Genomic DNA, 24,546 nt, shown 5'->3' with positions numbered 1-24,546 from the left:
CATCATTGGCTCTGAGCCCCCTGTTCCTCCACAACCATCATTGGCTCTGAGCTCCCTTATCCCTCCTCTCATTAGCTGTAAGCCCCCTGTTCCTCCACAACCATCATTGGCTCTGAGCCCTCTTCTCACCCCTCCATCATCAGCTCTAAGCCTCCTTCCCATTCTCCACCATCAGATCTCAGCTCCTTCCTTACCATTAGCTTTGAGCCCCTTCATCATCCTCTTTGTTTCTCCTGTACTAAGTTCTGAGCCTGTGGACCCTAGTCCTTTCCTGTTCTGGGTCCCATCCTCTTTTCCCCCTTTCCAGCTCAGAGACCCTTTCACACCTCTCACCATCAATTTAGCTGCTCTTTTTCCCCCTCAACTTGGAGCCATTCCTCAGGACCCCTGAGATCCCCTTAGCTTTGAACCTTGTTTTCATCCTCCCAGATCCAACTTCAGGTTTTCCAGCCTATTTACACACAAACTGCCCCCACTCTAGCTCTGAGCTTCACATCCCCCCTTGCTCAGATTAGCCTTCCAGTCCTGATTCCCACACCCTAATTCTTCTCTTTCAACATTACCCTGTTCTCCAAGTCTCTTTGGCTGCTGTCCTTGCCTGGCCCTGCTCTGCCTGGACAGAGACACAGAAGGTCAGTGTCGTCCTGGGCAAAGGAAGTAGAGGAGGCATTAGGGGTTCATAAACTTGCTGAAAATTTTTTTTATAACTTTCAGTGATTGGTACTCTTTTGTATTTTATGCATTAAAAAAAAAACAGGAAAAGGATCCTTAGGCTTCCCCAGACTACCACTGTGATCCAGGATACAAAAAAACCTTAAACACCCCTACTTTAGGGAGACCTGTTCTGGACACACCTGTATCTATCTACTCCCTGTCTTGGTTCTGAAATAAAAGACATGATAGTAGTTTCAGTGGGCCCAGTAGGACCAAAGCAAGGCCAAAAACTGAGCATTTCAGTAAGCCGATGGTAAATAGAGAAGAAGAGATTGAAGAGGGTGGAGAGGGTGATGGTGGCAACAAACTCCTCAATCTGGAAATCCCTCCTCCTCTCCACTGGTTCATGCATACATGAATATATACAGCTATGTGCGTATGTATGACAGTTAATTTGAAGCTTTGTCCTCGACCCTCCCCCATTTCCCATGGGGATTCAAAGTTGCTGCAGTTTCTCTGGCAAAGGAAAAATGTTTGCCAGAAATAACTATTTAATTGACATTTCAAACATTCCAGTTTCTGTCATGGACACAATTATTTCCATATACTTTTTTTCCTTTGAAGGAGGTTCAGTTTGAAGTTCAACAATTAAGTGTATTTTTTGAACTTGTGGTTCCTGATTTAGCTCAGGTCCTTGTTCATGCCTCCAGTGTCCAACAGACTCTTCAGTGTCTGTTTGATCTTTCCAGGCTGAGGAAGGAGAGAGAATGGGAAGGAAGGTAGTGTTCATATATTTCTGTGGACATAAGTATTTCTATTGTTTGCAACTTCCAGAGTTTCAATTTTGCTCCAGAATGGGTCCCACTTATCTGTAGTGCTGGGTCTTGACAATTTCTGAAGGATTCTGGGTTGTGTGACTCAAGTTGCTGGACACCTCATTTTGATTCTGTTATGTACCTTAAAATGTACAGGTGCGAGCTGGAGTGGACAAGACTCACTTCCTGGTGGCGCCATATATTCAGATTCCCCAAGTGGAGGTCCCAGATAGAGAGATGATATCGCTTAATAAGGTAATGGCTATTCCTGAGCCTTGGGAGGGAGTAGAGAAAGTCTGGGGTCAGGGGTTCCCTGGAGGGCTCGGGCAAGGATTCAGAGGTCAGTGAGAGAGACTGGGTCCTTAGGATGCTCCCTTATATATTGTATTTTAAAATAATAGCTAACATTTATATTGTGCTTACCATGTGCCAGGCCAACCCTGAGAGGTAGGTGCTATTATGATCCCCATTTTACAGATGAGGAAACTGAGGCAGAAGTGAGGTGACTTACTTAGAGTATAATGGCTACTAAATGTCGAAGGCTGAATTGGAACTCGAGTCTGCCTGGCTTCAGTTCCAGTGCTTTCTCCACTGTGCCATTATCATTCCTACTTATATTTGTGTAGCACTTTATAATTAGAACTTTCATATGTATTCTCTTATTTATTATTTGCTGGATAATTTGTTAATTATGTGGAAGATTTCAGGAATCTAGGGTCCTAGACTTAAACTCAGAAGGGTCTTTGGAGTGAGTATTAACCAGCTGTGCATTTTATCGATGAGGAAACAGGCCCAGAGTGTTTTAAGGGGTTTGCTCAAAGGGACGAAAATAATAAATGTGATTGAGCCCAGCTTTTCCACCTCCAAACCCGTTGCTTTCACTCTGTCTTATGCTGACTTTGAGCTTGTGGAATGAGAAGCCAAGGTATAGATTTCAATTTGGATTGGTCCCTTTTGCCCTTAGTATTTGTGCCATGTGCCCCAGGGAAACATGGCCAGGGTCTGGGGTCAGAGTCCCTGGGTTGAGGCTCCAGATCTGCCACCTTTTGCCTCCATGACCAAGGGCACAATCTTTCTGGGCCTCAAGTTTCCTTGTCTGTAAAAAAAACATGAGGTGTTTGTGCTGGATGACCTTTGTGGTCTCTCTCAACTCTACATGTGTGATCCATCTGAGTCCACTGTCCCTGCTCTGCACTACTTACTGCCCATGTTCTTGTTTTTCTAGGTCTTTGGCCACATTAGTGCACATTAATGATTTTTTGACCTCACAGTATGTCTATTGCATTCTAACCCCCTTCTACTCTACATCATACTTAGACTTCACCATCACCCCGAACCACTCTGCTTTTAAGACTCTGAAATTGGAAATGTCCTTTTCTGCCCACAATCTCTTGTCTTTCCACCTCACCCCTCCCTAGTGCCCTCCATGCTTGTTCTTCGCCCTCATCATGGCCTTGACTCTCCAGCTTCACCTCTCTTTGCCCAGTCTCCCTCTTGTTTTCCTGGATTCTAGTTTAATTGGTCTTGGCCACACAAATCCTGTCCAGTGCATGACATTGAGAAATGGTTATTTTCTGTTTGCCCTTTGTGAGGAATGGCTCCTCCCTAGGGGGATGGGGAATGGGGAGGGGGACACTCCAGATCTGAAAAGGAAACAAAATAGAAATTTTAAAATGTTTAAAAATTAAAATAAATTCTTAAGAAAGAATTTTTATGTTTGCTAAGCTGACTTGAAGGCTCTGGACAAGTCTTTTATTTGACTTCTCAGTATTCCAGGTAATTCCCTGTAGGGGTTCTTGACCTGGGATCCATGTAATCTGAAGTGTTTTGTTTTATATATATAACAGTATCATTCTGAGGAGTCCGTAGATTGGATCAGCCTTCGAAAGAGGTTCAGGACACAAAGGTTGAGAGTCCCTGATCAAAAAGGAGAGCTGTTTACAATTGGAATGGGCTGCACTGGTGATAGGGGCTTGGGAAGGTTGAAGAAGGGATTCTTGGTCAAGCACAAGTCATCCTGTGGAGGTCCTTCCCATCTTTCAGGTGGCATTAGTCTGTACTTGGGTTATTCTATGAACTTGAACATGAAAATCAACCTCTCCTTATTTTGAACCCCAGGAATGGTTGCCTGGCCAGCAGGGCAGATTCCCAGCACTCAGAGGGAGCTGGGCCTGGGTCATTTGTGTCTTTTATGACCTTATTATTCTTGGTACAATGACCCTGGAGTGGACACAAATGACTTTGGTGTTTCAGAAATCAGTGACATTCAAGGATGTGGCTGTGGATTTCACTGAGGATGAATGGAGACAATTGAACCCTACTCAGCGGCAGCTGTACAGGGACGTAATGCTAGAGAACTACAGAAACCTCACTTTTCTAGGTAAGCCCTCGTGACTCAGTCTCCCTTTTCTGATTTCTCACCTTTCTGTGTTGTCAAACACCCCTGGATGATCTCAAGTGATTAGCTGAGCTTTGGATCAAGTGTGTGTGTGTAGGGGGGGACCTGATAATCCTCTTTTCTTTCAGGGCAAAAGTTGTTTTATAAATAGAATTAAAGATGGGTAAATTCATGATGTGGTTCTTGAGGCTGGACCTTGTCTGTGATTTCAAATGTACTGATGTGGATTCTTTCTTGGTTCCCAGTGTTTGTGTGAGAAGATGCTATCCTCTTAACCAGGAGAGGGATAAGTGAGCCTTCCAAGCTCTGATCCCATTTGACAGTCTCTGGAACTGCAATACTGAATCCCACAAGGGGTCTCTCTACAGTTCTGTTTGTCTTCCTAACACAACCTCTTTTCCTTAATGAAAAGTCTAGAACTGAGTTTTCAGATCCCTGTGAGTGCAGCATGAGCAAACATCTTCTATTTCTTTCTCCACGAGTAGGGCTTTCAGTTTTCAAACCTGTTGTGATCTCTCGTTTAGAGGGAGGAGGAGAGCCATGGACAGTGGAGAGAGAAAGCCCAGGAAGCATCTGTGCAGGTAAGGAAGTACTAACCAGGCAGCAAGTAACCGCAAACAAAAACTGGGGTGGCCGTTTGGGAAGTGGGAGTCGACTGATTGGAGCCGTGGTGCTTGTCTGTCTTGGCGCTCTCTCCAGCTAAGCTTTCCGCCTTTGCCTTGGTCAGTGACTGGGCCTCTCCAGCATCCTTAGTAGCTCCTTCCAAGGCTGGTCCCTTTTCTTTTAGGTTAAGGTTGCCGGCCTCTGCTCCTCTTCCAGGCGCCATCCAGTTTCTCAGCATTTTACTGCCAGATTTACCAGCATGTTGCTTATGTCCACTCTTCCCACTTTCTCCAATTAGAGAATATTTGTAAAGTGTTTAGCGTAGTTTCTAACACACAGTTGGTGCTTAATAAATGCTTGTTCCCTCCTTTAACTCCTGTTCTCAAAGTTCTCCAGGCTGGCTCCTGCCCCAGCTCTTGAAAGTCACGACCACCTTCAGGCTAAACACCAGGGACTTTTCTTTAGAGGATTCTGAGCTCAGTTCTAAGGTCCTTCAGCATCTTTGCTTCCTTTTCTGGCTTTGAACATTGTGTTTATGTCTTTTGATTTTATATTGCCTAGATTTCTCCAATTCTTTCTTCTTTCCACTCCCAGACAGCCATCTCTCATAATAAAGAATCCTTTTTAAAAGAAAAGAAAAGACCCAGAAGGAAGGAATAACGTTGACTAGCATTTGATGACCTACAAGATAAAGCATCACCCAGGGTGTCTGACTGCCCCAGGGCTTTGTCCTGTGCTCTCTACATTTTCAGAAGCTCATGTGTTCCTAACATTTTCTTGCTTCTCTGTGCTGATGATTCCCAAAGCCAAATATCCACTTCTGACTACTCATCTACTTCCTGGAAATCTCCATTTAGAACCTTAGAATTAGGAGTGTGCTGGAAAAGGATGCCTTTTTGTAACACTCAGCAAGGGATCATCCAGCCTCTTTAGGGAGCGTGCTGCTAAGTGGCAATGCCGCATTCTCCCTCTTTCTCTCCTCTGTACTTTTCCTCCCGCTCCCTCCCTCCTTGCCCATTTGTCTTTTAAACACTTCTAACTGGTGGGAAATTTGTCTTTGTATTGGACCTCATCCTTCCTCCCAGCACCTTTGTCTCCTTGTGTCTAATTCTTCATTTTGGGGACCAAATAGAACAATCCTAATCTCTCTCTGACAGTCTTTCAAATGCTTGAAGATATCTGTGAGGTCTTCTTAGGCATGACATCCCTAATACCTTCAATGAAAAGTAAAGAATGAAAAAACATTGATCCAACTGCTTACTGTGTGCTGAGCCCTGGGGATATAGTTGCAAAATCTTGTTATTAATAATAACTTTCATTTCTGTGGTATCTACTATGTAACTGTCACTGGGTTAAGTACTTTACAAATATTCTCTCATTTAATCCTTACAATAACTCTGAGAGGTAGCTACCATTCTTTCCCCCATTTTATAAACAAGGAAACTGAGGCAGGCAAAGGTTGTCCAGGGTCACAATTTCACCAAAATCAGTTAGCGGGCCCAGTTTCTCTCAGCCACTCTGTAGTTTTTAGGACTTAGAGATATGGGGATAAGGAAATTAATATGATCTATGATCCTTAGATCTCAGAGAGGTCCATGGCTAGATTTCCCCGGGGTGGGGGGAGGGTGGTCTGTGAATTTAGATCAGAAAAAAAAAAAATCACCTCTTTATTTTTACTAGCCTCTAGTTGAAATTCACTCTCAGTTAATTTTTTTTGGGGGGGAGGGCAATTGGGGTTAAGTGACTTGCCCAAGGTCACACGGCTAGTTTTTGTGTTGTGTCTGAGGCTGGATTTGAACTCAAGTCCTCCTGACTCCAGGGCTGGTGTACCACCTAGCTGCCCCTGCACTCTCAGTTATTTTAAAACACAAGAAGGGCTTCACTAGACTGCATAATAGAGTCTATGAGGTCATAGACTGAAAGATAAAGAACTCCTGCAAACTTGGCTCCAGCCCATCCTGTCTGCTCTCTGACTTCTATCCAGACAGCCCTTTAGGCTGGTGTGGCTCCTGCCACCCTGCTTTTACACAGGTGGCCCCCAATTCCTGGGGTTCATTGCCTTCTCCTCTTTGCCCCGTGGGATCTCCAGCTGCCTTCAGTACATCACTCAGGCACCTCCTTCTGCAAAGCTTCTTTTGGGAACCCTCCCCTACCCCTAATCATGTGGACTTGCCTTTGTCTGCATTTTCTATTTGCTTTTAGATGCAGAATTTGTTTCCCCAGATGGAATGTTGCTGTGGGCTGCTCAGTGTCCAGCACTAAGCATGATCAGAGATGTGAATATGAAATGATCAGACCATGTGGGTAGTTCAAGGAAGAACCATGAACTCCATTTATTGATTCTTAGGACAAGGTTTTTATAGAGCAATGAGACAAAGGAAGGGGACTCAAGTTTTCTTATCTTAGTCTGTTACCGTGTTTCCCCGATAATAAGATCTATCCTGAAAATAAGCCCTCCCCTTACTGTGTAAGATTCCTCTAAAATAAGCCCTCCCCCGAAAATAAGCCCTATTGAGATTGCTACTGTAGTGCAGGTGATCCCCTGCGCTACATGCTACATTACGGTACCCTCTGTATGCACCGTCCCTCCTCCCCCCCCAACGCATGCCACGCTCCGAGCTGCATCCAATCAGAGCTGCAGCAGTGAGCGCTGTCATCCTGTTCTTCCCCAGTGATTTGCTTGCTGGCGCCATTGAGAGCAGTGCCGCGGAGGAGAGCTGAGGCAGGACAACATAAGCCCTCCCCTGAAAATAAGCCCTCTGGTGTTTTTCTTCCCCAAAAATTAATAAGACAGTGTCTTATTATCAGGGAAACACGGTATATCCTGTTATATCCTTAGTCTGTTATATCCTGGAAGTGGCACAGAATAGATAATGTGATCAGGATTTGTTATCTAGGAGACTAAAGTCTTAGGGTAAAACCTTTGATCTAGATGTCAGGTACCACCTAATGCAGCTGCAATCATAAATGGATACATTTGAGAGCAGACTTCAAAGCCAAAGCCACAGTCATCAAAAGACATCACGTTTAGAGCTGACCACCCAAAGATACCTGAGTGCTGAATCAAATAGTTTGGCTCTCACCAGAATGTAAACTCCTTGGGGGCAGAATCTGTAGCATCTAATTCAGGCTCAGTCTTCTCCTCTCCTCCATCCAGCCTCATATTCATGTTGATAACTCCGCTAATACAGGGACTATGTAACGCCACCACACTAATTTCAGTCACAAGCCAGCGTGGCCATTCCTTCCAGCTTTTCAACTCATTTCATTGTCAGGAGCCTAAACTTTGTCGTTTTGCTTTCTGACCACAACTTCCTAGCGTCTTCCCTTCTCCACTTCGTTAATTCCCACCAAACTTGCTCTTCACACGCACGATGTCCTACAGTCCCTCGACTCAGTCTTTATCTCCAGCCTGGCACCATTTTCCTTTGCATCTTTCACCCTCTCCATCGGCTCCTTTTAAAGATGATTAGCCACAGTCCTAGAACCTTTCCTTCTTCCTCAGCCCTCCCACTGTCAGTCTTCTAAGTGTTCTAGCTTGCTAAATCTCAAGTCTGGAGAAAACCCTGCCATTTCTAGTTGTTTTCTTTTGCTTCTGTGCTTAGCCTGCTAAGTATCACTGGAGGATTCACAAAGTTGAACTGATTTCATCCATGTGATATATAACCTTATATTGAAACCTTACTTTTGCTTACCAGGGGTGGGGAACCTGTGACTGCAAGACCACATGTGGCCTTCTAGGTCCTTGGGTGCGGCTTTTTGACTGAGTCTAGGTTTTATGGAACAAATCCTTTTATTAAGGGGATTTGTTCTGTGAAGTTTGGATTCAGTCAAAGGGCCACACTTGAGGACCTAGAGGGCCATGTGTGGCCTCAAGGCTGCAGGTTTCCCACCCCTGGAACCTCACAAAATGTTGTGCTTATTTTGTTGACTTCTTTTCAATCCCATATCTCACAGTGATTTTTCTAAGCCTTTTCTCTCTTTAAACCTCAATACACTCTTCTTTGGAATTAAAACAGAAGACCTTACTTATTTCACAGAGATCTATACCTTCTGACAGTAACTACTTCAACTTGCCTCCTTCATTCCTCACCTTTTGACAGCCTCATCTATTTTTCTTTACATTTTCTCTTTTAAAAAGGATTAATATACATTTATTTTATTGTAGTTTATGCAGTGTTAAGTATATCTTCGCAATATTTAAAACAATGCAATGAAAAGAAATCTTTATTTTAGACTTTGACTGTGTTGCACTAAGGAACAGCTGGATGGTTATACAATGCTCTCTCTTATTTTCTTATCTGAACATCTAAGGTATGGCTTAAAAGGCCTTAAGAATATCCTTTATCAGATTTGAGGAGGGAAAGATCATTTTGATTTTCAGGAATCAAAGGAAGCCTTGTAAGAGAGCTGGCACCTAAGTTGGACCTTGAAAGAAGAGAAATATTGCAACAAGCAGCAATACAGAGGTAGAAAATTCCAAACCCGAAGGCATGAACTGTGCTAAAAAACCCAGAGTGCACGGGGGTCACGGGGAAGAGCTGCAAGGGCTGTTGAACTCCTGCTGCCCTTTCTTTTTTGCCATTAGTTTACTTCATTAAATAATGAATAAGCAAAAAACATATCCTTTATCATTGAATTGTAACAGTAATTAGAATACTGAATTTCTTGCCAAGTGATTTCTCATTTAAAATAATTTTAAATGCATTTCATCATAGATAATTCAGCATATATTGTTAATAGGTTCACTTATGCTTAAGAATAAAATCTATGAATTTTATGAAACCATTATGTTAAATTGCTTGGTCATATAATATAGGACTCATGTTCAAATGTTAAGAAAAAATCCTGTCATCCATATTTTTGCAAATATATTCATGTAATCTTTCTCATGATATGTGAAGAAACATAGGAGGCTTCCCATAAATTCACATATACAGGGTTTTGGGTCCTTCTAAAACATTTAATCTCTATAGCAAATTTATAATTAGTAGGTATTGCAATAAAACCAAAATAAGCTATTTGCACAATCTTATAAATAAAAACTTCCAACAGACTAAGGATGGCCAAATAATGATTCAGAAAATTATGACTGTTCCTTAAGAAGTACAAGTTCAAACCTGTCAATATCAGAGGTAATCCTTTTGTATTCATTTATACATAATTCTTTCTTTATAATTTCTTGTTGAAGCATAACATATGAAAACAGTCTTTCCACAAATAAAAAGTGTGAAAATGTTTTAAAAATGAGTCTTTTTTACAAAGTAACTAATTATATTCCTTGAGCTTATTTTGGAAACAGGTTTTTGTTGCTTAGAATCCTTTCACTCTGTTGCTTTTGCATGCACTTAACTGAACAGTCTGTTGTATATCATCTTAAGAGTTCATCAAAACATAAATCCCACCATTTAGGAAGTAAAAAAAAAAATGATAGCCAGCAAAAAAGCTCATTTGCACCATCTTTATTTCTGTCACCTGCTACAGTATTTGCATTCGTGATAGTTCTAGGTTCATAAAGTACTAGTCTGTTCATCACTGGTCTACTCATATACCTCCAAATAGGATATGTCAACAGTGGTGTATTGAGACCCAATAAGACCCACGTTACTGCACAGAGCAACGTGATAGAGAAGAAAGCATGGATGAGAGATTCTGGAAGTTCAGGAACATTGAGTATATTTCTTTGCTCTGTGGTCTTCAATTCATCAAATGCTACAATGTGCTGGATGGCAAAGAAGGTGAGCAGGAGCCCCAGCACATAGCAGAAAGCAGAGAGTGTGACGGCCATGGCCCAGGGGAGAGGGGAAAGCAGTGGCCGCTGAAGGGACTATGGCAAAGGCTGACATCCCTTACCTTCTGCCCTAGAAATCTTTGCTCAGGCTCATCACTTACGACTCTGTCCCCTCCTGCCTTGTTCCTACAATCATCCTACCTCTTCTCTCTCAAGAACCTTCAGTCTTTCTCTTTCCATTGGTTCCTCTCATAGGCCTAGAAATATGCCCAGTTCTCTCTAATTCTAAAAAGCCTGTCCTCAGTGCTTCTCCCCTGTCCCTCTACTAAACAATCTCCAAGCACACCAACAGCTTCCTAATTGTACCTTGGCCTTGAAAGGCTTCGTGTTTTCTCGATACTCCTACCTCTCTCCTCCTTTTCTGACTCTTTCACTGATTCCTCTACTTCTTCATGACGTCTTAAGGTATATATTAAATTATGGAAGCAACTCGGTTTCTCCATAGGTCAACTTATTATTTTCTTCAGAAGTGAGACACTTGTCCATTTCCAATCTGGCAATTCCATTCCCCGTGATTTTGTCAAGAGATTACAAGCTGTGGTTTGTCACTCACCTCCATTTCCATAGATTCTTTCATTCCCTGTGGCTGTATTTCTTTGGACCTGGATACTTGACCTAATTGGCTTCATGTCTAGCTTTTCTTTGTCAGTGATTCTTAGTTAAATCCTTCCTTCATTCTGGGTCTCAATTTCTTTACTTATAAAATGTAATGGTTAAAAGCTTTCCTTCATTTTTTACTGGTTCGTGAGGAGAAAAATGAGACAACATGACTATATGAAACTAGAATTTGAAGTGTTACTTAAATGTAGGATATTTTTTTCTGCTCTTTCCAGTCTGAAGAGGATTCTCCTTGATGAGAGAGATTACAGAATTTTTCTTTCTTTCAGAACAATACATAGTATATGTTATTTTTTTCTTCCAGATTGGGAGACTAATCCTGAAACCAAGGAATTAGCTCCAAAGCTAGGCATGCCTGTCGCAAAGCTATCCCTGCAAAGCCTCACAAGGATTAGTCACCAGGGCCACAGGTCGGGAGACGCCTGGGAATATAATGTCAAGGTTGAGGAACAGCAGGACACCCAAGAGAAAGATTCTATACAAGTAGCAGTCACCCAAAGGAAAGTTCCTAATAAGCTGAGGGGCCATGAATATAATACATTTGGAAGAAGCTTCAATCTTGGATCAATCCTTGTTCCACCACAGAAAATCCCTATGAAAAGGAGTCTGCGTAAATATAGTGCTTATGGAAGGAGCCTCAAGCAGTATTCCAGCCTGATGAAATGCAGTAGAATCTCCTCAGAATCTTGTAAGGGGAACGAATCAGGCAAAGCGTTCTGTTACTATTCAGACTGTCATCAATATCATGGAGTACATACTGGGAAAAAAACTTATAATGAACGTGTCAAGTTTTTTAGCCAGAACACATATGTTACTCAGAATCAGAGAATTAGTCCTGGACCAAAGTCCCATAAATGTAATGAGCCTGGTCAGGTTTTCACCCACAGTTTGTCCTTCACTAAACATCTGAAAGTCCGTATCAGAGAGAAACCTTACAAATGTAACGACTGTGGGAAAATCTTTGGCTACATTTCATCCCTTACTAATCATCAGAGAATACATACTGAAGAGAAGCCCTATGCGTGCATTTCATGTGGAAAGTCCTTCAGAGACAGGTCATACCTTACTCAACATCAGAGAATTCACACTGGAGAGAAACCCTATAAGTGTAATGAATGTGGAAAAGTTTTTATCCGAGGTACACATCTGACTCGACACCAGAGGATTCACACTGGAGAGAAGCCTTATCATTGTAATGAATGCGGAAAAGCCTTCAATCAGAGCACGCACCTTATTCAACATCAGAGAATTCATACTGGGGAAAAACCCTACAAGTGCAACATATGTGGAAAAGCCTTCAGCCAGAGCACATATGTTATTCAACATCAGAGACGTCATACAGGAGAATACCCCCATAAGTGTGATGAATGTGGGAAAGCCTTTAGCCAAAGGTCATCTCTTATCGAGCATCAGAGAATCCATACTGGAGAGAAACCCTGTGTATGTAATGAATGTGGGCGAGCTTTTAGAAGTTACCCATCTCTTACTAAACATCAAAGAATCCATACTGGAGAGAAACCCTATTTATGCAATGAATGTGGAAAAGCCTTCAGCCGCAGTGCTTACCTTACTCAACATCAAAGAATTCATACTGGAGAGAAGCCCTTTAATTGTATTGAATGTGGGAAAAGTTTTATCCGGAGCGCCCACCTTATTGAACACAAAAGAATTCATACTGGAGAGAAACCCTATGAATGCAGTGAATGTGGAAAAGCCTTCAGCAATCGCTCATCTGTTACCAAACATCAGAAAATTCACACTCAAGCAAAACACTATGAATGCAGTGAGTGTGGGGACACCTTTATTAAGAAATCATTACTTCTTCAACATCAGAAAATCCATAATGGAAAGTAACTAAATATAATGACTATGGGATAGCTTCAGCAACCATTGGCTATATGTATTCATGAGAGAATTCACACTGGTAGAAATCCCTATCAATGAAATTAATATTGGACAGCCTTCAGATGCAGATATCATTTGAGACTTCACACTAGAGAGTAATCGTGGGATTCGAAAGATCCATGATCTTGTTGATGTGGGTACTTTTTCTTCCTGATGTAGATGATAATCTCTCCCTACCATGGTAGACAGCTTCTGTGATGGAAAGAACCTTGTGCGTTTAGTCAGGATTTTGTTCAGTCATTTTCAGTCATGTCTGACTCTTCATGACCCCATTTGGGGTTTTCTGGGCAAATAGGATACGTGGGTTCAAATCCAATTCTGCTATTTTCTGCATTCATATTCTTCAGCACATCCCTTTCCTTCTCTGGCCCTCATTTTTCCCACATGATGGGGTTGGACTAGGTGAACTCTAAGGTACCTTGAAGGTCTAAATTCTATGATCTTATGAGTTGGCATGGTCAAAAAACAAATCATTACCTGGTGGCAACCTTCTGGTGACAAACCTCCTTATGCTTGAATAGGCTGGTCCTTGGATTGTAGACCCAACTTGGATCACATACATTGGTCCCATACTCAAAGGAATTCCAACTTAGTAGCACCTGCCAGAGCTTGTGTTCTACTGGCATACCTCTCTAGGATCACCTCCACATCATGCTGAGTCATCATAGTAGGATGTTTACAGAGTGATGCAAGTATTATTATCCCCATGTATTGGGGAGAGTGGGTGGAAGTGGAATGGTAATACTACTCTGGGAGAAACTTCATTTTTTTTTAAACTTGTAAGAATATGTTTTGAGTTGTCAGGTCTCCCTCCGTAATGCCCCAGGCTTCTGTCTCCACACGTAGCACCACTACTGTATTTCAGGCTTATATCATCCCTTGCTTGGACTCTTGAATGACTGACTATCTGGTCGTCCTGCCTCCGGTGTCTTCCCTTTCCCTCTCCATTTGGTTGCCAGAATCATTTCCCCAGAAACTCAGAAGCTTTACTGTCTCCCTATTACCCCTGAGATAAAACACCAATTTATCCTGTTCTTAAGGCCCTCCATAGTATGGTTCAAACCTCCCTTTCAAGCTTTATGTCAATGTTTGTTACACTCTTTATTTCTTTCCTTTCCACAGTGCAGATTCATCACCCCTGGTAGCCTTGTGGGTCTACCCAAACTTCTTTCTAAACTTTCATTTCTTTCTCCTCATGTTCATACTGGCTGTCTCCTATGCCTGGAATGTACTGTTTTCCCAGCTTCCTTAAAGAGCTTAGGTGCCATCTCTTCTGAAAAGGCTTCCTTGGTCTTCCCAACTGAAAGTGCCTTCTTTCTTAGAATTCTCTAGAGTACTTTATCCTTGGCTCTGCCCACATTCCTGTTCTCTGTCTCATCCCCCATCTCCCATCCCAAGGAGGATGTAAGCTTTATGAGTATGGGGACTTTCAGTTTTTTACCCTTTCCCCTCTAGCACCTCAGTGCTTCACATAGTACTCTGCACATAGGTGCTTAATAAACTCTAGTTGAATTGACTCTTGGACATTTAAAAGATGGCCTTATCCCATTTTGCTTCCCTTTTCTTGTAATATATCTTGTATGCATTATTATAGTAAGTTCATCATTGAGGTACTTCCAAGCTGAACCATCTGGGAAAGAGTATTGTCCTTGGAAGGAAATGTCAGGGCAATGCAGATGTTGCTGTGGACGATCAGATCATTGGTCATTATTGAACAGTCCAGGGGTTTGTGTGCAGACAGAGAAAACTTGATCTTGAGAATACATCAAAATCCCCACCTAGGTGCCTCCTTTAGCTGTGGTGCACTGGCAGGTCCTGGGGTTTGGGATTTTGGGTAGGGATCAGCAGCAGATGTTAGCATTGGGTTCCCTTCATTACACCACAGAGTGTGGCCAGTTACTCCATTTACCTGTGAGAGTGACCCTGGTCAAACCCTCTTGATATAGTGCTTGAGGTGTATGTCACTGGCTTTTGGGGATCTTAGATCCCTCCATTTACAGATGAGGAAACGAATCCAGAGGGGAGGCTGACATGACATAATTGACAGAGTAGGACAAGGATCATCCTAGTGATAGCTGGTATCTACATGGTACTTTAAGGTCACACATTGTTCTCATGCCACTGTTCTTTCTTCACATCTGGGAGGTACAGAGTTCACTTATTCTGTCCATTTTACAGATGAGGAAACAGACTTAAGAGAGGGGAAGCAGTTTCTCTAAGATGACACAACCATGAAACGTCAGAGGTGAGACTTGAAAAATTGGTCTTCTGCTTTTAAAAGCAGGGCTCATGTCTTTTTTTTTTGTTGGAGAGGGGAAGGTAGGGCAATTTGGGGTTGTGACTTGCCCAAGGTCACACGGCTAGTTTTTGTGTTCCGTGTCTGAGGCCGGATTTGAACTCAGGTCCTCCTGACTCCAGGGCCGGCGCTCTGTTCACTGCGCTGCCTAGCAGTGCTCATTTCTTGACTTCCCAGTGCAGACCTCTTCATCAGAAGCCTGACTCTCCTACCTCATCACATCTCTTCACTGTTCATTCTTCTAGGCTGTTCTTGGTTCCCACCAAGCTCACAAAGGTGATTTTGTGGTTTTGTCTGAGTGTATATAGACCCACAGAAACAGGCCCACTCTTAACACTATTGTGAAGGAGATAGAGAACTGCCTTTATTCATTTCCAGAAGTCCTACTATGTTCAAGGCATTGTGAATGGTGCCGTGGGCAAGACAAAGAATTCGCCACAGTCCCTGCCTTCATTGAACATTCATTCTAGTAGGAGAGATGACACATGACAGCTTGTCCTATGTTATAGATACTGAAAGAGTCATGAGAGAAGCACAAAATACTATAGGAATTTCTGAAGATGAGGTCTCTCTCAGTGGGAGAGCTTGGGAAGTGTATAGGGGGAGGCGGGAGGATTTCTGTTAGGTCTTGAAGACTCTAAACTGGAATTTGCCAAGAGAGAACAAGGGAAGACATTCTAGTTGAAGGGATAGTGACCAGCACAGTACTGAAGTTCAGAGAGGGCCCGGGATGTGTTGAGGAGAAGGGCGATGGTCCTGCATGTCAGGCTTAAGTGGAGGGACATCTATAGAGACAGGTTAGTGCAGGAAACATTTGTTTAGATTGCAGCTTCAGAACTAGTAGCTAGCATTTATAGAGGCCCTACCATGTACAAGGCACTGGGCCAAGCACTTAACAAATATCTCATCTGATCCGTACAACAACCCTGGGAGGTACTCTTATCATCCCCATTTTACTAAGGAGGAAACTGAGACAGACAGGTGAAGTGACTTGTGTCTGAGGCAGGATTCAAATTCAGGTCTCCCTGGCTCCAAGACCAGCACTTTTTTCTGTTGCACCACCTAGATGGGCCTTAGTTTCCCTGTTCATAGAATGGAGGTAATTATAACTACCTCTCTTGCAAAGTTTTGAAAAAAAATGCTCTCTGTTTCTTAAGGTGCTATAGCAATGTGAGTTATTATATTGTAGACCTGAAGAGAGCAGTGGGGATGAGCTACTGCTCCCTCTTAGAATTTGTCATAGAGTAAATGCAGTGTGGTATAATGGGCGCTGGGTGAGCACAGGAAAAGCTCTTAACCTCTCTGATCCTCAGGCTCATCTCTGACATCCACTGTGGCAGAGAGCGGTCGTCTACCTTGGAGGACATTCCCAAATTGGACAAAATTACAGATCTTTTCTATATTGAGGATTGTTTCAATTAACAGGTACTTATTAAGGACCATCATGTGCCAGGAACTGTGCTAGGCATGGAGGCTGTAAGTACAACAAATGAAATGATCCCTAGTCAGCAGGGAACCACTGAAATGGTGGTTCACTTGACTGGAGGTATGCCTTAGGAAGGTCATGGGCAGTCAGTGAAGGATGGCTGGAGAGACAGACAAGAAAACCAATTGGAGACTAATTTATTGAGAGAATACGATGGGTAGGTGTGGGAATGGAGATGTGCAGAAGGAGCTGGAATCTAAGAGCTTTCTCCTGGGCCAAGGTCCTCCTGGCGGCAGTGTAGAAACATGTTCTGGGGGGGGAGGAAGGTTGGGAGCAGCGGACCTGCACCAGCATCTCCAATGTCTGGCCATCCGAACAGTGGCAGAAGCAGCCAGGGTCATCTCCCAAGGAAAAGTCAGGCACTGATCTGCGGTGAGAGTTTAGTGTATCTCAGCTCTCACTTCTACCTGTTAGACTAATCGATGGACTAACTTTTACGTTGGAGCAGAGTCCTTCTCTCCCTGTTTTCTGTTGATAAGCTGATCAGAAATTTGCAAGGTCACCCAGTCATAGACTGTCCCTTTCCCTTTGTTGGCCTGCATTCCCCAACTCCAGAAGGGAGTTTCTAGTCTTGGTTCTGCTGTGTTCTGTGTCCTACTGGATAGTGGCATTAACAGAATTCTCACTCTGCAGAGGCTTCGTTAGGACACAATCCTTGCTGTTAAGGAGTTTGCCAGGTAGGGGAATCAGGCAGGTAGAAAACACGTCACCTGGTAGAGACATTAGGTTCAAACCGAAGTGCCTTGTTTGAGTCCAGAGTTCTGAGTGGGGAGAGTCCTGCTGAGTGATCAGGGAGAGCCTGAACCAATGCGGATAAAATCAGCGGGTGATTTGGAAGCAATGGGAACAAAGGCACCTGGGTCTGAGAGTGCAGTGCTTGTTGAGGAGACAAGGCTGGCGCTCAGAGTGCGTGGGAGCCAGTAGATAGGGCGTAGTAGGGGGTAAGGCTATAGAGGCAGGGCTGGGGAGCAGGGGGAGGTGGGTATGTGGGCAGGGGACCCTGGCTACCTGTAAAGCAGATGAGATGGGTCTTGACCTCGGTGATAGGAGCCCCATGGAAAACTTTGTAACAGTAATTACCCTAGCCCTCTGAGAATGAAATGCCCAGGGTTCCCAGGGCTTAGGAGGGAAAACGTAGCTAATGATCCCTTCGGAGGACAGGCCTCTTCAGTCTCCAGCCCTAGATACTTACTAGCTTAGTGATCTTGGACAAGCCACTCGACCTCTGCTTGCTTCAGTTTCTTCATCTGTAAAATGGGGATGATAACAGACCCTCCCTAGAAGATCTTTAACAAAGTTATAGCGATTAGCTAATGACATCTGGTTATGAGGGATCAGATAACTCTGTTTTCTTGTTTGAGTCCAGAAGTGCCCTTTCACCCCTTACTCTGGATCTCCCCTTCCAAAGGCCTTGATTCTTTTCGGGTCAGTTCAGGTCAGCATCGGCATCTGTGACAGGGATCCCTGGTACTTCTCTGACATGCCTTTCTGTCTGTACAGAACAATAGCTCTGCCTTCATTGGGACCGAGCATGGCTGGACCAAGCCCTTTGCCTTCCCCAGGGGACTGATGATGGCATAAAAAGCCACTGTACTCTATGAAACTTGGATTTAGGACCCTCTGATTGTACAATGTAGCTACAGCTGACCTAAAGGACCAGAATGTGTTTTGCTTTCAGCCCACAGGCCCTTACCTGTGTGTAAAGCCTGCTTCACACACAGCTCTGGCCTTGCAACGTGCTGGTGGTGTTGGGAGAAGACTCTTTTCTCCTCCTTTGCTGCTGTTTGGGGCAGCAGTCCTGGGTAATTAGAAGGACCCAGCCTCCATGGTCCAGGGAAAAGCACCAGGGAGGGAGAGTAGAGTGTGCTTTTAAGCCCCCTTCTGATCTGGAGGGAGAAGAGGTAAACAGTAACGAGACGGTGTATATCTGTGTCGAATTGGAGACCACAACTCACCTGAGAAGTACAGAGAGGAGGGGGTGTTTAGTCCCTGGGAAACCTCTCGGGTGTGAGACCCGAGGCTGTGGGCCTGCTGTGCAAAGGGGGCTTAGTGATAAAGGGCCACTTGGCTCTGAGGTGTGTTGGTGAGTTCTGGGTGCACTCAGAATGTTCTTCCCGTTTCAGGCCAGTTGCTAGAGAGCTGGTCCCCTGGGAGGGGCATGAGCACCATCTTCTGGAGCCTGAGAAGAGCATCGAAACTGTAGAGGACAGTACATGCGTGGGGTTGGCAGTGAAGGGACCACTGACTGGAAGGTGAGAGCAGCTCTGATGAGTGGTTTGCACAGGATAGAGAGGGCAAGGGGTGAGCCGGCCGTCTTCTGGGAGCTCAGGAGAGCTGTGGAGCCTGGAGGACAAAGCAGGTGATGAAGCACCCGAAGCTTGCTGTGTGCCAGGAAGAACTGCAGGAAAGGAGGCATGGCAGCAGCGACCACTCACCTGCTGAGAGCCTCAAGAGGGGAGGGTCTGTGTGTGGAGGAGCAAACTCCTTTTTTTTCCCATTTTATTTTATTTTTCAATTAACAAGTATTTTTCTTCCCCCCCCCAAATTAAAAGAAAACAAAATCTTTGTAACAAATATACATGTCAGACAGAACAGATTCCCAGTATCCATGTTCAAAAATGTCTCATTCTGCATATTGAACACATCACCTCTCTGTCAGGAGGCGGGTCATATAGATCATCCTGATACCTCTGGAATCATGGTTGGTCATTGCATTAATCAGAGATCTTGAGCCTTCCAGAATTGTTTGTCTGTATAATGTTGTTATCATAGGACTTGTTTTAGAATCACACTCCTATGACCTTTGCTCTTAGCTGATATGAGGAAATCCTGTAAGTCATTAAGACTTTACAGACTTATGGGGTAATGGCAGCTCACTGGGGGGTATTCTTTCCTATGGACTTGAATTTGGCTCTGTAGGTTTCCAGCAAATTGTAAATAAGATTGTTCATGTTATGAGACTTGTAGTTCATTGGTGGGTATTCTTTCCTATGGGCTTGGATATGAGTTCTGTAGGTTTCCAGTAGCTTGTAAATAAAATTGTTCATGTTATGAGACTTGTGAGTGTGTGTGCTTGTAAGGGGATCTGGTGATTACCCTTGAGATGATGTCATACTAAAGTTCCCAAATCATCAAGCGGCAGTAAGCAAGAGAATCCAGAGGCCCCCAGAGTATACCCAAGATCTTTGGATCAGGAGGGTGCTTTTGACAGGTTTTTACCACATTTATTATCAGTTTCCTTTCCAGAGACACTTGGGTGCACTGAGTCTGGCTTCTTCATACTGTTACTTTTCTTTTGTCACACCAAAGTTCCCTAAATTGCTAGAAATGCTGTCAGTTCTTCCTTCAAACCCTTCCCAAAATGTTATCTATTACTTTTCCCATCTCTAAAGTGGAGCTAATAATTTTGACAGCAACTAAAGTAGCTGATCTATATCTGCGATCTCCTAAATTCAGTAGGACGTTTGGTCTATGGATCTCAAGGGATATAAACATCTTTCCAAATTCAAACCAGGTGAGCTACTCTTTTTCAAACATCTGGACAAATACCAAATAAAAATGAACATTTCTATATTTGAAGTAGAACCAAAAAAGAGGCTTATACATGAAACTGTAAATCTCTTACTTTCCCTTTTGTTTGCTTTCTCTTTTAAGTGTGTAATAAATTCAATAGAGGACTTTCAAGCTATCTTCTTTGTGCTTCTTTCTAGCCTTTCTTCTGCTCACTTCTGTGTATTTAAAAAATTGCTTCAAAGTCTTTTTCTTTGACAACCTTATCTCTATTTCCCTTCTTCCAACTTGGCTCTTCTCGCCCCTTCCCCAACTTAGAAAGAAAAAAAAAGCAGAATAAAACCCTTGTAACATATGCATAGTTAACGAAAAAAGTTGTAACAGCCATGTCTGAAAATCCATGACTCATTCTGTCCCCTGAGGCCGTCACCTCCCCAGATTAACTGTTAGGTTAGAACACATACTTGTCTTGCTGCAAAGAGTAAGACGTTACATTTACCCCTACAGAGTCAGCCCACTGCTCTGGTCCGACTCTCTTCTCCTTTCCACTCCCCCTCAATCCCAATAAGCACATGCTGCTGAATATTTTAGAAGCTGGGGATAACATCCATTTCTTTAGTCTTCCCAAATTGGAGCTTGTCTCCAGTGAGGGCAATGTCTTTCCACATATCCCTCTACCTAGAAATGGTAGGGAAACCGGCTGGATAGACTGCTTACCTCCTTAGCCTTAAAACATTCCTTCCCTGAACCCAGAAAAGGATACAGGAAAAAGCTTTAGAAAACACTGCCTTCTAGGTGGTGAAGATTATGATGAGCCAGTGAAGGGAGCTGAGGAGAGATCAGACAGTTGGGGAGAGAACCAGGAAAGAGCAGTGCTGTGGAAGGCAAGGGAGGTGAGATTTTCCTACAACACCAAAAGAAAAGGTGATAAGTGGTATTAAAAGCTGCAAAAGAAAGGAAGAATGAGCAAAGGCATTGGAATTTAGCAGTTAAGAAATGTCAGTCAACAAGCATTTACCATGTGACAATTTTTACCTTTATAAAGGAAAACCAAGCATAGATTGATGTACACCTTCAATGTGGGGAGTTCATATTTCAAATAATTCCATGAAGTGATAGGCAGAATCCGCTAGCCTAACATTTTACAGGGAAGTTAGCCAAGAGGATTAGGAAATTCAGCTATGAAATTCTGAAGACACATAATGCAAATTACTTTGATGAGGAAGAAAACAGTGGGCTTGGTTTTTATTTTAAACCATGTGCCAATGCAACTGCAGAGTAGACAGGGGTCCGCAGAAGAAGAGGAAGAGGAAGCCAGGAAAACGTGATTGATTACACCAGGTCATGATGGTGAAGAGAGCAGTGTATTGGACTGAACATCAGGAGACCTGAGTTCATACCCTGGCTCTGATCTCACCTGTGTGACAAAGTCTCTCTGAACTCTGATTTTGTGATCTTTTCATCTGGGAGCCCCCTCAGGTTGGGGTACAACAGAATATTACCCTCTCCCACCCCCACCCCCCCATCAGAACTCAGGACTTCTTCCTAGGCCAAAGCCACGGGGACATAATCTATCCCCCATCCATCTATATCTCCCCTACTTACAAAGCATCAAGAATTGCCTCCTTGAACATTATGCACAGAAACAGCAACCTTGTGCAATGACCCACTTTGATAGACTTGGCTCTTCTCAGCAATACAATGATAGAAGACAATTCCAAAAGACTCGTGATAGAAGATGCCGTCCACCTCCAGAGAAAGAACTGTGGATTGGAGCAGACTCTTTTCTCTCTCTTTTTTACTTTCTCATGGCTTTCCCCTTCTTTTCTTATTCTTCCTTTACAACATGACTAAGGTAGAAGTATGTTTAATATGATTGTACATCTATAGCCTATGTCAGATTGCATGCTGTCTTGGGGAGGGGGGAGAGAGAGAGAAAAAAAAATTGGAATGTTAAAAACTGTCTTTACATGTAATTGGAAAAAATAAAATACTGTTAAGTGAAGGAAGAAAAGAATCTTCTCCTCTCAGGTGGCTTCCCTGAGGTCCAGAAATACTAGTGGTCCTGAACAGCGATTTTAAGATCAAAGTCTGAGATGAATGGACCAGTTAGGGCAATGCCAGATTGGGCCAGCAGAGGGTGCCACCATCCCATTGTTGGTGGAAGGCACCTAGCACGTACTTCAACAAGCCAGTGCAAAGGGGCTCAGGGGAGAGAGCCCGCCCAGTCCTGGTGACTCTGTCACTATGAAGGAACACTGAAAGAAATCCAACTGAGTTCTTCAGACCAAGCAGTGATGGAATCATAGGGACTTGAGACGTTGTTCAGAGCCAAGGTGTTAAACTCACCACCCATGCCCACTCCCGAGTGGGACCCAAATTAGATTAAAATGAAACGGGAAAGTATTTAATGAAATAAATAAAATACAATCACGCGTGGATAATAATAGATTTTAAAACAATTCATGTATGCAGCCTGCCTTTTAATTCCACTACTCCAGAGTACTTCTCTCGTTTTACAGGTGAGGAAACTGAGGCCCAGAAAGGTTATGACTTAGGTCAGTCTGAGGTGGGATTTGAACCCAGGTCCTATGACTCTAAAACCACTGTTCTTTCCACTCAGTTTATTGCTGTCTTCAGGGTGCCTGGGCTTATGCTCGAGTAGGCTATAGAGAAAACAGGAAAAACAAAAGGGGATCCCTACCCTTGGGGGGACATTGAGTATTCTGATGACTTTGGTATTTTCTAAGTGCCAGGCAAACATCAACCAGTGGATCCATGGCACAGAACCACAGGAACAGCTACAAAAGGAAATGGAGCAGATCACGGCGGAAAGAGCATTGAGCTGGGAGTGGACTGTCAAGTACAAGACCAAGCTCATTACATATTTGTTGAATTGGTGCTGTAGGTAGAGTAGTAGACTGGAAGTCAGGACAACTTGAGTTCAGATTGTCCCACCTCTGATACTGTGTGATCCTGGCCAATTCACTTAGCTTCTCTGGGCTTCAGTTTCCTTATATTTAAAATGAAGGGGTTGGACTTGAGGTGCTTGAATGCTTTAAACCTATGATCTTCTGGGTTAAGAGCCAACAGACCTGAGTTCTAGCCTACCAGAACTAAGTAACATTGTAGCCTTGATCGAGTTTACAACTCTCTGGGGGGCGGCCAGGTAGCACAGCAAGTAAGAGCACCGGCACCGGCTCCAGTGTTGAGAAGACCTGGAGATCGAATCCCGGGCTCAGACACTTAGCACCCACCCAGAAACACCTGGGCGTGTAACCTTGAGCAAGTTACTTAACCCCAATTGCTTTAAAAAAAAAAAAAGATTACAACCCTCTGGGCCTTGGCTTCAATCCATCCATCCATGCATCCGTCCATCCATCAATGCATCCATGCATGCATCCATCCATGCATCCATCCATCCATCCATTCATGCATCCATGCATCCATACATGCATCCATCCACACATCCATCCATCCATGCATCCATCAGGCATTTCTTAAACACCTACTAGATGCTGGTCATCATGTCAGGTGCTTGGGATACAAAGACTAAAATGAAAATCACTGACCTTAAAGAGTTTCCATTGTATTGGCATAAAATTCATACTCATAATAATAATAGCTAGTATTTATGTGGCTCTTTAGGGTTTGCAAAGCACTTCACAAATATGAATTCATTTCATCCTCACAACAAATGGGTGCTATTATTTATTCCCATTTTACAGATGAGGAAACTGGACTGAGGTTAGGTGACATGCCTAGAGTTATACAGCTTGTAACTACCTATGGTCAAATTTGAGCTCAGTTCCTTTTATCTCTAGGTCTAGTACTCTTATCTACTGTACTACCTAGCTAAATTTTTGGTTGTTGTCCAGCTGTTTTAGTCATGTCTGGGTCATCATGACCCCATTTGAAGTTTTCTCAGCAAAGATATTGGAGTGGTTTGTCATATCCTTCTTCAAAAAACGGGATCATAATTGTTGTTGTTCATTAATTGTAGTTGTGTCTGACTTTTTGTGATCCCATTTGGGTTTTTCTTGGCAAAGATACTGCACTGGATTGCCATTTCCTTCTTTAGCTCATTTTACAAATGAGGAAAGTGAGACCAACAGAGTTAAGTGACTTGCCCAAGGACATACAACTAGTTTATGTCTGAGGCCTGACTTGAACTCGGATCTTCTGACTCCAGACCAGGTGCTCTATCCACTGCCCCACCTAGCAATTACGTAGCTGAAATGAACTAAAGGTAACCCTCTACTGTGCCCCCTAAAATGAAGGAGTTAAACCGGATGAGCTTCGAGATGGCTTTTGGCCCTCAAATGTTATAATTTTTTTTAAAATTTTAAATGTTATAGTTCTTGAAGCACTACAGAGTATGTGGCTAATCACAGCAGTAACATTTTGATATTTGCTTGAGCATGTCGAGGAAACCTTTCCTAAGGTGTGGGACCGTAGTTTTCATATGGC

At 43.3% G+C, this 24,546-nt stretch overlaps 1 protein-coding gene across 7 annotated transcripts in view; it reads left to right on the top strand.

The window, feature by feature from the left end:
• The window catches only part of LOC138162331 (zinc finger protein ZFP2-like), a 22,586-nt gene extending 2,964 nt beyond the window's left edge, over positions 1 to 19,622 (top strand). For 2 of the 7 annotated variants that reach the window (XM_069089391.1, XM_069089396.1), the window contains exons 2-7: positions 1,626 to 1,724; positions 3,723 to 3,849; positions 4,353 to 4,448; positions 11,184 to 12,917; positions 14,963 to 15,029; positions 18,690 to 19,622. In XM_069089391.1, coding sequence (XP_068945492.1) covers positions 1,626 to 1,724; positions 3,723 to 3,849; positions 4,353 to 4,448; positions 11,184 to 12,733 — 1,872 coding nt within the window. In that variant the 3' untranslated portion in view covers positions 12,734 to 12,917; positions 14,963 to 15,029; positions 18,690 to 19,622. Of the gene's footprint in view, positions 1 to 1,625; positions 1,725 to 3,722; positions 3,850 to 4,352; positions 4,449 to 10,032; positions 10,209 to 11,183; positions 13,139 to 14,962; positions 15,030 to 16,393; positions 16,506 to 18,689 lie in introns of those variants that run through there. The other 5 variants (XM_069089392.1, XM_069089395.1, XM_069089397.1 and 2 more) reach the window with 5 other exon arrangements.
• Positions 19,623 to 24,546: the final 4,924 nt, after the last annotated feature.

This window comes from Petaurus breviceps, unplaced genomic scaffold (assembly GCF_028583685.1).
Source record: "Petaurus breviceps papuanus isolate PSGF00001 unplaced genomic scaffold, PetGlider_PUasm1.0 186, whole genome shotgun sequence".
NCBI classification, from domain to species: Eukaryota; Metazoa; Chordata; class Mammalia; order Diprotodontia; family Petauridae; genus Petaurus; species Petaurus breviceps.
The sequence above is the reverse complement of the archived record's forward strand: the minus strand, read 5'-3'. Positions and strand labels throughout refer to the sequence as shown.